This window comes from Mus caroli, unplaced genomic scaffold (genome assembly GCF_978045245.1).
Source record: "Mus caroli unplaced genomic scaffold, Mus_caroli_1 scaffold_19, whole genome shotgun sequence".
NCBI lineage: Eukaryota > Metazoa > Chordata > Mammalia > Rodentia > Muridae > Mus > Mus caroli.
The window spans coordinates 87122304-87136560 of NW_028227274.1; the positions used below are offsets into that span (position 1 = coordinate 87122304).

General features: G+C 38.4%; 1 protein-coding gene across 1 annotated transcript in view; it reads left to right on the plus strand.

Annotated features, from left to right (window-relative positions):
* Rttn (rotatin) overlaps positions 1-12608 on the plus strand; it is a 155401-nt gene extending 142793 nt beyond the window's left edge. The window contains exons 46-49 of the mRNA XM_021150514.2: positions 2917-3184; positions 10426-10529; positions 11426-11495; positions 12261-12608. Coding sequence (XP_021006173.1) covers positions 2917-3184; positions 10426-10529; positions 11426-11495; positions 12261-12343 — 525 coding nt within the window. The 3' untranslated portion in view covers positions 12344-12608. The remainder of the gene's footprint in view (positions 1-2916; positions 3185-10425; positions 10530-11425; positions 11496-12260) is intronic.
* The last annotated feature ends 1649 nt before the right edge of the window (positions 12609-14257 follow it).

The following is a 14257-nucleotide window of genomic DNA, read 5'->3' on the forward strand; positions in this document are numbered from 1 at the left end:
GAACCAGAACAACAATTTGTTGCTATGAATATTTATATGTAAAGTTATTTGGGCAAAAAGTGTGCTGTGTGATACATTGCAGTCTCAGAGCAGTAAGTGAATGATGTAACTACAGGGTTGCATTGGATAGGGAACATGTCATTACTGAGTAGGGCCAACGGAGGGGAGGAGGGTGTTGTGCAACAGCCTGGAGCTTGTGCAGACTCAGTCCCTGAAAATACTGTCCTATTGCACATTCACCATGGTTCTGAGCAACATGGATATCTGTGCTGAAGAATTGTCCATTTTCAGAATTGAACCTCCTCAAGAGACCTCTATGGTCTGTGCTTCCCTGTTGATATCTGTGTTGAAGCCTGAGGTCTATATTGATGTCTATGGTCTGGGCTGCCATTAGAGGGTATGTGAATGGCCAAGATCTGTGCTACCACTGGAAGCCAGATGGACATCTATAGTCTGTGATACTGCAGGAGGCCATATTAGTGTCCATTGCTGTCAGAAGCCATGCTGATGAGAGTGGCCTATAATGTCTCACCTGAGGCAATATTTATGTCTATGTCCCCTGTTACCACCAAAGGCCATTTAGATGTTCATGGTCTGTGCTGCCACCTGAAGCCATGTTACTGCTGGAGACCATATTTGTGATTATGGCTCAGGTTGCCCCAGAGACCATGTTGATGGCCTTAGCCTGTGCTGCCACTGAGGGCTATGATAATATCTGTGACCCATGCTGCTGCAGAGGGTCATGTTGATGTCCATGGTCTGTATTGCCACTGGAGACCATGCCGAGATCCATGGCATATGCTGATGCTGGAGACCATGTAGATGGCTGTGGTCTGTGCTGTCGCCAGAAACCATATGGAAGTCCTTGATCTATCCTCCCACTGACAGTAAAGAGCAAGGGAGATACTTTTGTAGAGGTATCAGTGATTGCGAAGTGACAGTTGAGAAAGAGGTACATGGACGGCTATGTGACAACCCCTACCCCCACCTCACCCCACCTGATCTTCCTCAAAATAGAAACAGCTTAGATAGAAAGCCATCAAAGAGAACTCTTAAAAAGTATGATAAGGGACTGGAGAGATGGCTCAGCGGGTAAGAGCACTGACTGCTCTCCCAAAGGTCTTGAGTTCAAATCCCAGCAACCACATGGTGGCTCACAACCACCCCTAATGAGATCTGATGCCCTCTTCTGGTGCATCTGAAGTCAGCTACAGTGTATAATAATAATTTTTTTTTTAATTATGATAAGGATGCTAAAGTATAGCTTTCCACAATTACTGACTTTTGGCAGAGAAGGACTCAGTTTTTTATAAGGGGCTGGCCACTGGGGTTTGACTAGGGTTTGACTATGTTCCAGTGAGTATATAGGCAACACAAATTGAACCTTTTTTCCCTCCTTTTTGGGGGCAAGAAGGTCACAAGGGTTGAGGTGCAGACCTGGGAGGTCCGGGAAGTGAATGTAATCAGGGTGCATGATGTGAAATTCCCAAATAATAAAAATATTATGTTGGAGGGGAAAAAAGAACATTGTGAAATAATATGAATATAATCCATTTTTAGGGAACATAAATCAAGTCTGTTTTAATTAGGAAATTCTAGAGACTTACATTGCTGTGTTAAGTAATAATCAGCCTAAAGCCTTCCAGTTGTGCCTCTCTTCACTTACCAATGGCCATGAAAAAATTGCAGTAGCACCATTGTATAACTTTAAAATGTCTCATATCTTTCTCAACACACTCTCACCAGAGTATAAAATTGTTTCAAACCATCTTTAGAACCCACAGTGAAGAAAAGCCCATAGCATAATATATTTTCAAGCAGGTACATGTTTTGGAACACTTGTCAGCTCTGAGCTTCTAATATGATGTATCTAAATGGGAAAGTCGAGGAACTGTTTTAAAAAGCATCCTTTGTGCTAAGATGAGACACAGGGAAGTTTTGAGAGACATGCAACACTTGGTTTAGAGTAGTTTTGCTGTTTGGGAAATATGCTAGCAGTAGCTCATTCCATTATTATCCTCAAAGTTCTTTCTCTATATAGACATACTAAAATTAATTATTTGAATTAAATCCAGCATCCTTATTTCTGCCCATGAGGACTCAATAGATAACCTAGTGTAGATTATCAATACCGAATAGGAGTCATTCTGTACAGGGCTATCATGCAAGTGATGCATTCTGCTCCTTAAATATACCAGTGACCAAAGCTTCTATAGGTCACCCTAAGCCTCTGCTTGAGATTATTGGGTTCTATTTTGTTTGTATGTGCTCAGTATATAGATACTATCATAGAGTTACATTATTGATGCTAGTTTGAGGAATTGACTTTATTTGAAGATTAAAATAACTTCTGCAGTTCAAATAATACAGTTTCCTTGTCTCTAAGTTTAATAGAATGCCATATAGCCATGAAATTTTTTCTGTAATGAGAAAATATAGAGTAAAATGAATGTAAAAGTATGTTCATAAATTTATGAAGAAAACACCTGTAGCTATAGTGATAGGAAATGCCTTCACTCCTACAGAGTTATTAACTCCTGTGCAGGGTGGATTTGAGTTTTGTTTCTTTCCTCCCACAGGATATCTTTAATGAGTAGCAAAATTGCTAGAAGGCAGATAAGAAAGGGAACTCAGGAGGCCAACTCTGAATTATCAACCCTAAATAATTGAGTTGACTGTAGTTTGTTTTATCCATCATCCGAAAAAAAAAATAACAGGAATTAAAATTTAAGCACTATTTTGTTCTTACCACTGTATTTATTAATACTTGCAAGTTGTGTAGACAAAGTATTTGGAAGAAAGAGAAATTAAAATCTGGGAGAAGGATATCAAATGCTTCTTAATTGGTCACCAAGGGACTAGGCAAGTAATGAAAAGCACCTGAAAAGAAAAATACTATTCTGTGCTTACCCACAGAGCAACTTTCTACAGCACTTCTTGTCCCTGACATTGCCTAAAGGAGGAAATCAGCATCTCAGCACTGTGGCCATTCTGTGGTTGAAGTTGCTCCTGAATATGTCATTTGGAGAAGATGGACAGCAAATGATCCTGAGGCTAGATGGCTGCTTAGACTTACTCATAGAGATGAGCAAGTACAAGCACAAGAGCAGCCCTCACATGCCTCTGCTGATCTTTCATAACATTTGCTTCAGTCCTGCTAATAAGCCTAAAATCCTGGCTAATGGTAAGTTGTCACCTTGTGGACTCATTTCATACACGTTGTGATGTGTACACAGTTTTAATCAGATTGAAACACAAAGTAGCTCTATAATTTCCCACCTCCTTTGTCTGTGGGAGGCAAGGACTCTGTGGGGGTTGGGGTATAGGTATTCAAGCATGAACCTAGCCTCTAAGGTTGATCAGCAACTGTCACTCAGTGGACATACTGGGTGCAGAAGGTACCTGGGAAAGAGCAGCGGTGGGCAGTGGTGCTCTCAATCTCACCCTCTACTTCTCTGTGTCTCTTCTTGATCTATTGTTACTCTAGCTTCCCATCATTTCTTATCTGTCTTTGAGTAAATGAAACTTTCTAGAAAGAGATGCCCCAGTTGTAACCCCTGCCCTTCACCTGTGCTTCAGTTCCCTTCCCCAATCTGCCTTTCTCCTTAGCATGATCATTATCTGATATACAATGATTTTTTTATGCATATGACTTTTTATTTCTATGTCATTTATATTGGGACATAAGCTATTTGGAGTCAAGAAATGTGTGTGTGTGTAGCATCTAGAGCTGTGTCAGTCACTAGTAAGCACTCTATAAACATTTAATAATTGTGAGAAATCCTGAGAGGCAGAGTTGGAGGCCACAACCAGATAGGGAAATAAGCTGTACAGGCTTAATTCTCAGATATGTGTAACTGGAGACAAGAATTCAAAAGGAGTCAAAGTGGGGCAAGGAATGAACCGAATTGGAAGGATCTGTTTCTGAAACCACAACTACCATTAAGATAGGTGTACATTCATGTGGAATTGTATAAGACACACCCTATTTTGATACAGGAAAAGGGAGAAAAGGGAAAAAAAGAAGGAGGTGGACTCATCTATCTGGTCTTGAAATGAATGCCCTCACTTTACAAAGTTTCTCTGAAACGGAATTCTCTAGCACAATATACTTTGTTTTGATAAAAATGAGTTTATGAAGACAGGAAGTGCCTATCCTCTGCTAGTATATGGTAGATAGTTTTAAGACATTAATCCTACACTCCTTTCATATTTTACACTTAATTTTTCTCAGAGACTTTACCATCCCAAGCTTTCCAAGTGAATAGAAATGACACTGTGCACATGTTTTGTAAGCATAAAGTGGTGCTTCTCTTTTTCTGATAGTAGGTATAGAATTGCTGAAAAGGTTATTCAGAAATTGTTCAAGTTGAACCATCTTCAAACTCACCTGAACTGACTGGATTTGTACCCAGTCTTCCACCATTCCTCTGCTGACAGTGCTTCCTACCACTGGGAGATGTATATCAGTGCTTATCGTTCATTCCTCTTCTATTGCATCTGGTTTGGTCCTCACATCTGTAAAATGAGGATAATAATAAGCCCCAGTTGAGGTGATAAGATGCATACAGATCATCTGCTGACTGTCCTGGTTTGTGGAAGCAGCTCAATAGCATCTGTTATTGTTTATTCCCCATTCTCATAGTAAGTGATTTTTTTTTTTAAATCCCTTGCTTATAACTGTTGAGTCAGGAAAAGGAAAAACTTTTGGAGAACTGAGGAAGTCTACACTTTCCACTTCTAGATCTCTGGATTTTTGTTATGGATTTCCCTATAATCAGCAATGTTTTCTGTCCCTCATCAGTACTAAGCAGATGGACACAGTTGGAGAGAAGTCATTTCTCCAGCACTCTCACTCTTGACCTCAGTGGGCTTTCTAGGCAGAGGTCAAGTAAGAGCCAGCAGCTGTACAAGCTGTATGTAAAGCTGTGAAGACCTGTCACAGGCTTTCCACATGGTGAGCTAAACAGACTTTGGAAGAGTCAGCTAAGTTACAGAACTTACTCAGGCAGGCTGCATGCCTCTAATCAGTAGCATCAGACACGTGGTATATACATACCGTTAGGGTGGATTGTGCATTGAGTCTGACCTGGGTGCTAAAAACATCCACTGCCTTCCCTGTTTTAGGTTATGTTCAGGGTGAATGTCTTTTGTAAAAGCATACTGAATAAATGACATAAAAATTCACATCAAAGTGTTAAAGGAAAGATAGTGGGAAACTTACAGGCCAATTTTGATCGAAAGCTTGTGTCTAGGTGGACAGCTCCTTGCCTGAAGGAAATTTGCCAGTATTATTGCTTAGCTTTTGTCTAGAACATCAAAGAAAAAAAGAAGAAGTAATGACCTTCAGGTGAGACTCTTACTGTCTGTCCTTTGTGCATGAAGCTGAGGCTTCAAAGACCCATTCTTGAAGGAGAAAAGTAGATCAGAGTAAAAGTACTCCCCCAGCCTTCATTTGGATGAATAAAGAACAGAAAAAGATAAGTGGAGATACAGATGGGTTCCATGGGCTACCCCTCCCAGACTTTTCATGCTTGGATACATGTTCTTGATGTGATCCTTGGTTGGTTAATGGCGATCAAAAATCTTATCAGAAGCAAAATTTCTCTTCTGGATGAAGGACAAGTTCGTCCTGGACCATAGGGAACTCCACAAATATCTTTTCAGAACACTAACTAGAACAGTTATTCAAGTACACTGGAAAGGTAATGATCTGAGTAAGAATAAGCAGAGGAACAGATATCAACTTCTCTACCCAAACTGCAAATAATTATAATTTCTAGATTATATATATATGTATATATATATGCATTATATATGTATATGTATATACATATATATAATATTTCTGTCATTTCAGAATTTTCTATTGGACATTGTTAATTTAGAACCTTAATAGCCTGTATTTAAATTAATATGGATGTCTGTCATTAACAATATACAATGAAGGTGTAGCAAAAGAGATAATTTAGGAACTAGAAAATAGATTAGCAAAATATTATTCAGAATGCAATAGATTGGTAGAAAGATGAGAAAGGATTGGAAGCATGAGTGTTACGTGATATAACAAGTACCCCGAGACAAGCTGATGGTTTTATAAACTCTTAGATGATGATGAGGAAATGGCTAAGGGATTATGGCTGTTTCTTTTGTGAGCAAGGAAAGGTTTGTTTCAATCTTACAGTCATGAAGAAATGCCAAGGCACTTGAAGCAAAAAAAATCAGAAGAATTCTACTCACCTGCTTGCTGCCTGCTCTTGGTCACCTAGCTTCCTCATACAGCTCAGGATCAACTGCCTAGGGGATTACTCTATCCACAGTGGGATGGACCAAGCTTTATTTTTAATAATCAAGAAAATGCCCTGCCTCATCTCCCCAACAAAAGAGCATAGGCCAATCTGATAGAGACAATTCCTCAATTGAGGTTCCTTCTTCCCTGTGTCTCAAGTTGACAACCAATAGCAGTCATCATGGGCTGTCTTAACAAAGAGACTACAAACTGAAGAATTTCATCTTTTGTTTCTGTGGTTCAACTCTCTGCTTTTCTGTTTTCTTTCTTTCTTCTTTTTCTATTTCATCTTTGAGAATTTCATACAATGTGTTTTGATCATCCACACCCCATCACCTCTCATGCCCTACCCACCCAAGTTCTCCCCCTCCCCACCCCACCTTCAATCCCTGAATCCAATCAGTGCTACCTGCATACTCTTTCAGTGTGTAATCTTCATTAGAGTGTGGTTCCTTTCCTATTTGTATCCCCTTTATCTCCTTTACTTGTCTTAGTGTTATACCTAAGACTTTCAATAGTATGCTGTACATGATGGGTGAGAATGGAAATCCTTGTTTTGTTCCTGATTGAAGTGGCAGTGTTAAGAGCTTTGCTCCACATAGGATGGTGGCTATACCCCACTCACCAGGGACTACACTCTTAAAGAAAACTGACTCTCTCTCATATCAGCTATTAGTGCCAGTATCGTCTTGAGGGGTAGGAAGATTCCAAGCCTACCTCTTCAGTACATGATAGTCTGGTTTGTGTGTTCAGACCTTGTGCATGCTGTGACAACAAAAGTGGTCCACTTGCCCTGTTGTGTCTGGAAAGCAATATAGAGCAAGGCCACAGCCACATCAAGAAGCTTGTCTGATAGGGGTTGCATGAGACACTAATGATTTAACCAATCTGTGACTAATTGATTCTCACAAAATACTTCCATTGGTTTCTTTTCTCGAGCTTTAATATTCACAGTTAATTTGTAATTGTCATTCAGTCATGAGTGATGAATGAAACTGCATCCTAATTTCTATCCTGTAGGTTTTAACCTGATAGTACTATACTTAAGTTGTTTCACACCCCATGCAGGATATGTTCATTTAACTGAATTAATCCCCAAGCTTTCTCGATAAACCAACCTTGGTTAAAGCATGTTTTGAATTCTTGGTGTTTATATTTCACTCTTGTTGATTTACTTTTAAGCCACTTAAGGTATTTAAAACTCCTAGATTTATAATCATTTATAGTTTTCTATTATCTGTCCCTGTTCTTTAATTAGAATTCATGCTACTTGAATGTAAAATGCCTTGTGTGCTTTTTTTTGTATGCACGTTTTATTTCATGATAAAATGATGTCTAAAATATTTTACTCACTTGATTTGCAGAGAGACAACACATTATTTAGCTTATAAATGTGGTTTATTGAAATGGTAAGTGATAATTGTTAAAGAAGTTTTCAGATATAAACGTACGGAAATCATAAGGGTTGTTATCCAAATGTTTGGGATATAAAATTACTTGATGATTCTCTGTTAGAACAAATGAAATTACCCTCATTCTATATAGCCACCCAAAATCCATATGCCAAATTACATTTGATTTCTATTATAGACTAATTTTGGATAGTCTATTTTATAGGAACACAAAGGGGAACTGGGTTCAGGCCAGAGGGGGCAGTGTGGGCAGAACATGACTGCCCCTTACCTACACATCTCCTTGTCATACCAACACACACATCTGAATTCACTTGATGGGACTTTTTCTTTCCTTTTATTGGCAAAATTCCTTACAATCCAATCACTTAGATTAATTACTTTTCTGTTGCTGTAATAAAATATCCTGACAGAAGCCAAGTTAGAGAAGAAAGGGCTTCTTTTGACATACAATCTGAGGTATAAACTCTATCATGCTTAGAGAAAGTATGACAACAGAAGTGTGAAACTCACCTGATAGTCAGAAAATATAGTGGTCATGTTCTATCCCCACATAGGGGAGGCAGGAAGTAGGGCTAGGCTATAAAACCTCAAAGCTTGCCTTCCTTAGCATACTTTCTCTAGCCTGTAAGGCTCTACCTCCTAAAGGCTCCATAACCTTCTCTAACAGTACTGCCAACTGGGGACTAAGTGTGGAAATACTTGAGTCTGTGGGGGACATTTTTTATTCAAACTAAAATGTGATTTATACAAAATGTTAAGTTGTTGAATTTTCATCCAGGTAGTATTTATCAAGCCCCAATAATGTACTGGCACTGTGATTTGAATACATATCATTAATGAGACACATACCCCCTTTGGCACTTTAAGTGCAGGCATTTATTTGGGGAAAAACATGCTGGGCAGTCACAAGCTGAGGTTGTTAAATGGAGTCAAAGGATAATTATCCAGGTTCTGTAGTCGTGTGTCTGGCAGGAATCTAGGCTTTAGTTCTGTAATAATAATTACCAGAACCACTAATTAATGTGGTTTCAGTAAATTAATAACCAAAATGGAAGGACTTTTCAAATGGCGTGGTCATGGCAAATACTGACTTTCTATAGGCAGGTAGAGAAGAGAGTGCAACAGTTCTTGTACATTGCCCTGCTGGGCAATGTCAGCATCCTCATTCCAAGAGATCTTGAAGCAGTTTTTGGTATTAGAAAATATGAAGGGAATGTTGTGATGGCAGAGTCCTCTCTCTGTGGTCTGTTAGTCTGCTGCTATATTCTAGCTGTGAAATGCTCTCTTCTTATGATATGACACCCTAAAATCATCTAAGAGATGAACATCAAGTCAGTCTAACTGCTTCTAGTTGCCATTGAGATCATAGATGAGTTTAGAATTTTCACTCTTGCTGACCTTCAGGCATTTGAGGGTATTTATGGCATCCAGGTAGATTAAGTTAGACTATTTCAGAACCCTCTGAGTGTGAATCAACTGTGACTGGGAGTAGATAAAATTACGACAGCAGTTTCATACACACAAGCTCAGGACATTAATAGTATCACTACCAAGGTTGTTATATATTTAACCCATTTATTTTTATGGTGAAGGTCCAGAGATTCAGTTTTAGAACTGTTGGCCAATAGGATGGTGGTCTCAATGTGGTCTTAGTGTATTCTTATGGAACTTGTGTGAAAGAGATACTAGCAGAATTATCAAAAATATATAAGTTGATAGGATGTTCCTCGTTAGGAAAAGCGAGTGAGTTCTTTAGTTTAATTACACCTGGAGTTGCTGTGATTATTAACCACCCAGCATGTCATTGCCCCGTATGTAATGTCTGACCCATTTTTTGTTTTATATCACTGTCAATTATTTAACTTTTATTATACTTTCCCACTGGATATTTAAGAACATGCAGGTGGTCAGAATCATTCTTTTTACTGTCAAGGCCAGCTGAGGGTCTGATTCTTAAGGATCGAATCTTTCCTTGAGCAGTACTAGTTCAGCTAGATCCCCTGAGTGATTAACATATAACTAATTTGTTGAAGCAGGTGTTTTTACCTTTAAAAACACAATGTTTTAAAAATTATACAAATTTTACAAGAGTGAAATTTAATGATATGTGAAAATAATAAAGATAAGTTTTAATATTGTTTGATGCATCCTAACAATTGCCTTTGAAGTAGACGCCTCTGAATCTTCACTTAAAATGATCAGACTGATATAAATAATTAGTAAGTCTTGATTTCTCTCTTCTGGAGGCATTGCGAAAAGGGACATTTTTATATTTTAAAATGCCATCAAGTCAAATTTTCTTGTGATATAAAAATACAAGATTCTCATGCTATAGTATGTTTGTATGGTGGTGATTATGATTCTGTAACACTCTGTTTTATACATGTGAAAATTGGAGCTATAAGAGAATAACTTAATATAATTCACAATATGCTTACTTTTGCATTATGGTCTCTCAGGGAATAAGCCTGTGTTGAACTTAGACCAGAAAATTTAAAGAGAATTGACATCCCAATCATCTATACCCGGTGTGAAAACAATTTGTTCTGAGATACCCCTTCACATGCCTCAAGTCATAGAAGAGATTATATGAGGGTAGCAACTTGTGTTTTTATTCTAATAGAGCAGTTATTCTGTTTATTATCATGGGACCAGTCCAAGATAAAAATGCAGTGAAGTGTGTGGAACTGAATTTTTCTTTTATGGTGTGCTTGATTGTAGAAAAAGTTGTTACTCTTCTGGCTGCCTGTTTAGAAAGTGAGAATCAAAATGCCCAGAGGATTGGAGCAGCTTCACTTTGGGCTCTAACTTACAATTACCAAAAGGTTAGTTTTTAAAATCATTGGTGAAATGGAGGGAGGGGTGTTTGAGCAGTTAAATAATTAAGGTTTTTAGAATGCACCCAAATTATCAGAGGAATCAAAGATACAAATGAAGTCATAGACCCAAGTTCTCTTTGTTAATTTATATGATCAATAATTTTTAAGTTAATATTCTTTTCATTTAATTATTTAACCAGGATTGGACCCAGAGTTACCTCTGTTTAAGTGAATTTCCCTATTAATTTCTATTAAATTTGCCAGTTCATTTTAATTTTAGTAAAATTATTTGTTTGTACAGATGTGTCCAGGAGTTATGCATCTTGATGGAAGCATGATTAGTAGTTTCATCTGTGCATTTGACTTGCCTTTCACGTGTATATATCACCACTTAATTTTACAATTTGCTCAGTCCTTTTAAGATTGAAGCACAAGGGCTGCACAGAGCGAATGTGAGTAAGAAGATACTGTGGCCACTCTTTCTCTGGCCTGTGGTCTTCTTTTATTGCAAACATTTCATTGCTAAGTGAAATGTGCAAGAGTATCTGGTGGTAAACCAGTAGCCAAATGACAGACAGTACTAGGGCACACAGACTTCCTAAAATAACATATGTGAGGTAACCAACCACCCATGCCTATTTGGCTCCTCCTCACCCTGGGCCAAGGAGCTGCCATCCTTCTCACATGGGTTAGGGGAGAATGAATAAGAGTGAACAGAGGGAAAGCTTCAGAAGGTGCAGTGGACTTGACACAATAGGCTGAACTGCAGTGTAACTGTTTATATTATGGTATTTTTACTATTATTCTGTTTAACGCTATAGCTAATAATGGGCAGTCAGTACTGCATTATCTTCATCCTTAATTTTTGGGAATAAATCTAACAGATAGTCTTACTTTTCCAGGCAAAAGCAACTTTGAAAAATCCATCAATAAAAAGAAAAGTAGATGAAGCATATTCCATAGCAAAGAGAAGTAAGTTGTTGTTGTTGGAGGTTTTGTTTGTTTGTTTGTTTGTTTTGTTTTTGTTTTTGCTAGCATCTGCTACTCTGTTTAGTATTCTTAGTTCTTATAGTTCTTAGGTGATAAGAATTGGGCCCAATTAGAATTGATCTTGAAGAGAAAAGTTTGATTTAACATTAGGAAGCTACAGTCTTCCAGGCCCAGATTTGATTGCCCTGAAGTCAGGGTTCTTGTAATCTGCATTCATGATTTGAGGGGTTTCTTTTTCAGAGCATGTCAGTTGTTTTACGGGAGCCAGTTTTCAATGAACATTATGCTCCAAACACTTTTATCTCTAGATAGCAAAGCATGTCTTTCTTGCACTGTGGTAGATCTGTGGTTTGTTAGTGTTTGTTTCTGAAGAGGAAAAATCTTCTATTTGTTTCCAGATGTTATCTTGCATTTCAGGGGGATATGGAGGATTGGATTATGCTAAAATTTATGATTTTAGAGGACTGGTATGTAAGAAACATGGTATTCATTATGGATTTTAGCTAATTTATGTGAATTATAGAGATGTGTTTTTAAATGTGCTTTAGATAAACCATTGAAAAGAAATGAATGGAAATTTGTAACATTTTAATTTTATAAATGTAAAACATTTTTATAATTCCAGCATATCAAGAGTATAAATAGCATGCTAATATATCTTTTTCTTAACTTCACTTAGGAATGTCTGCTCATATGTATTGCATTGTTTAATAAAGTGATATTTATAACTCTTACTTCCTGTATCAGCTCTCTCAAACTCAGAAGACCCTCTAAATTCCTACTATTTGAAATGCCTTGAAAATCTAGTACAACTGCTTAACTATTCCTGACCCATGAGATACTCGACTCCAAACCTGACCGCCATCCACAGGAGATCAGCTGGATCAGCTTTGTATAGCAGCTGCTCCCTGAATGATGCTAACTCTGCAGTATCAGTGCCCGCCTTCCCTGTGAGACAGCAGCCGCCAAACTGAAAGGAGTAGAACTGGTGACTTCTCAGGCTGTTCATTCCTGGCAGTCTTTCAGAAGTGAAGATTTGCTGACCCAAGATGCTACAAAGACAGAATTCTGACAATATAAACATTTTTATACTTTTCTATGCAATGTATTTTGTAAAAATGTCTATTTAATAGTTATTTAATAAATAATATTTTTAGAAACTACACTTTTAAAAGTGTATTTTATTCTTTGAGAATTTTATGTATGTATACAATGTAGCTTGATCTATTTTTGTCCCCCACTCCTGCAATTCTGCCTAGACTCTCCATACCCTATCCCCATCCTAACTAACTTCATACCCCTTTTTAAAAAAATAACCCATTAAGTGTAATTAGTGTCACTCATAAACACATCACTATGAAGTTAAGAGCATGGCCAATCTACAAAAGGCCATACCTCTAAATAAAGCTGATTCTAACGGCCCTAGGAGCCATCAACTCTTAATAGACCTGTTCCTCAGCTAGTCATGGAAGATTGTGCCCTCCGTGCCCCATCCATTCTAGAATATTGACTGGATTGATCTTGTACAGATAAGCACAGCTGCCATGAGTACAATGTTCCAGGCACGTCTAGGAGACACTGTTTTGTCCCAGTCTTTCCTAACCTATGAACTCCTTTTTTTTTTTAAAGATATTTTCTTTATTTACATTTCAAATGTTATCCTCTTTCCTAGTTTCCCCTCCAAAAATCCCCTATTCTCTCCCTCCTCCCCCTGCTCCCAACCCACCCACTCCCATTCCTGGTCCTGGCATCCCCCTATACTGGGGCAAAGAGCCTTCACAGAACCTAGGGCCTCTTCCCATTGATGACTGACTAGGCCATCCTCTGCTACTTATATAGCTAGAGCCACAAGTTCCACCAGGTGTTTTCTTTGATTGTTGTTATAGTTCCAAGGAGCTCTGGGGGATAATGGTTAGTTCATAGTGCTGTTCCTCCTATGGGGCTTCAGACCCCTTCAGCTCCCTGGGTACTTTCCCTGGCTCCTTCATTAGGGATCTTGTGCTCCATCCAATATATGGCTGTGAGTATCTACTTCTCTATTGGCCAGGCACTGGCAGAACCCCGAAGGAGTCAGCTATATCAGGCTCCTGTCAGCAAGATCTTATTGGCATCTGCTTAGTGTCTGGGTTTGGTGGTTGTTTATGGGATGGATCCCCAAGTGGGACAGTCTCTGGATGTGCATTCCTTCAGGCTCTGCTTTGAACTTTGTAACTCCTTCCATGGATAATTTGTTCCCCATTCTAAGAAGGAACAAAGTAGCCACACATTGGTCTTGCTTCTTCTTGAGTTTCATGTGTTTTGCAAATTGTATCTTGGGTATTCTAAGTTTCTGGGCTAATATCCACTTATCAGTGACTGCATATCATGTGTGTTCTTTTGTGATTGGGTTACCTCACTCCAGATGATATCCTCCAGATCCATCCATTTGCCTAAGAATTTCATAAATTCATTGTTTTTAATAGCTGAGTTACAGAACTCTATTGTGTAAATGTACCACATTTTCTGTATCCATTCTTCTGTTGAGGAACATCTGGGTTCTTTCCAGCTTCTGGCTATTATAAATAAGGCTGCTATGAACATAGTGGAGCATGTCTAACCTATGACTCTTATAATTGTTCCAGCCCCTCTTCTAGGATGTTCTCTCAGATTTGTGGGAAGAGGATATCCAGTCTGTGGCTTGGCACTCCACCAACACTTATTCTCTGCACTTGACCTTTTGTTTCTCTGTATTTTCCACCACCCAT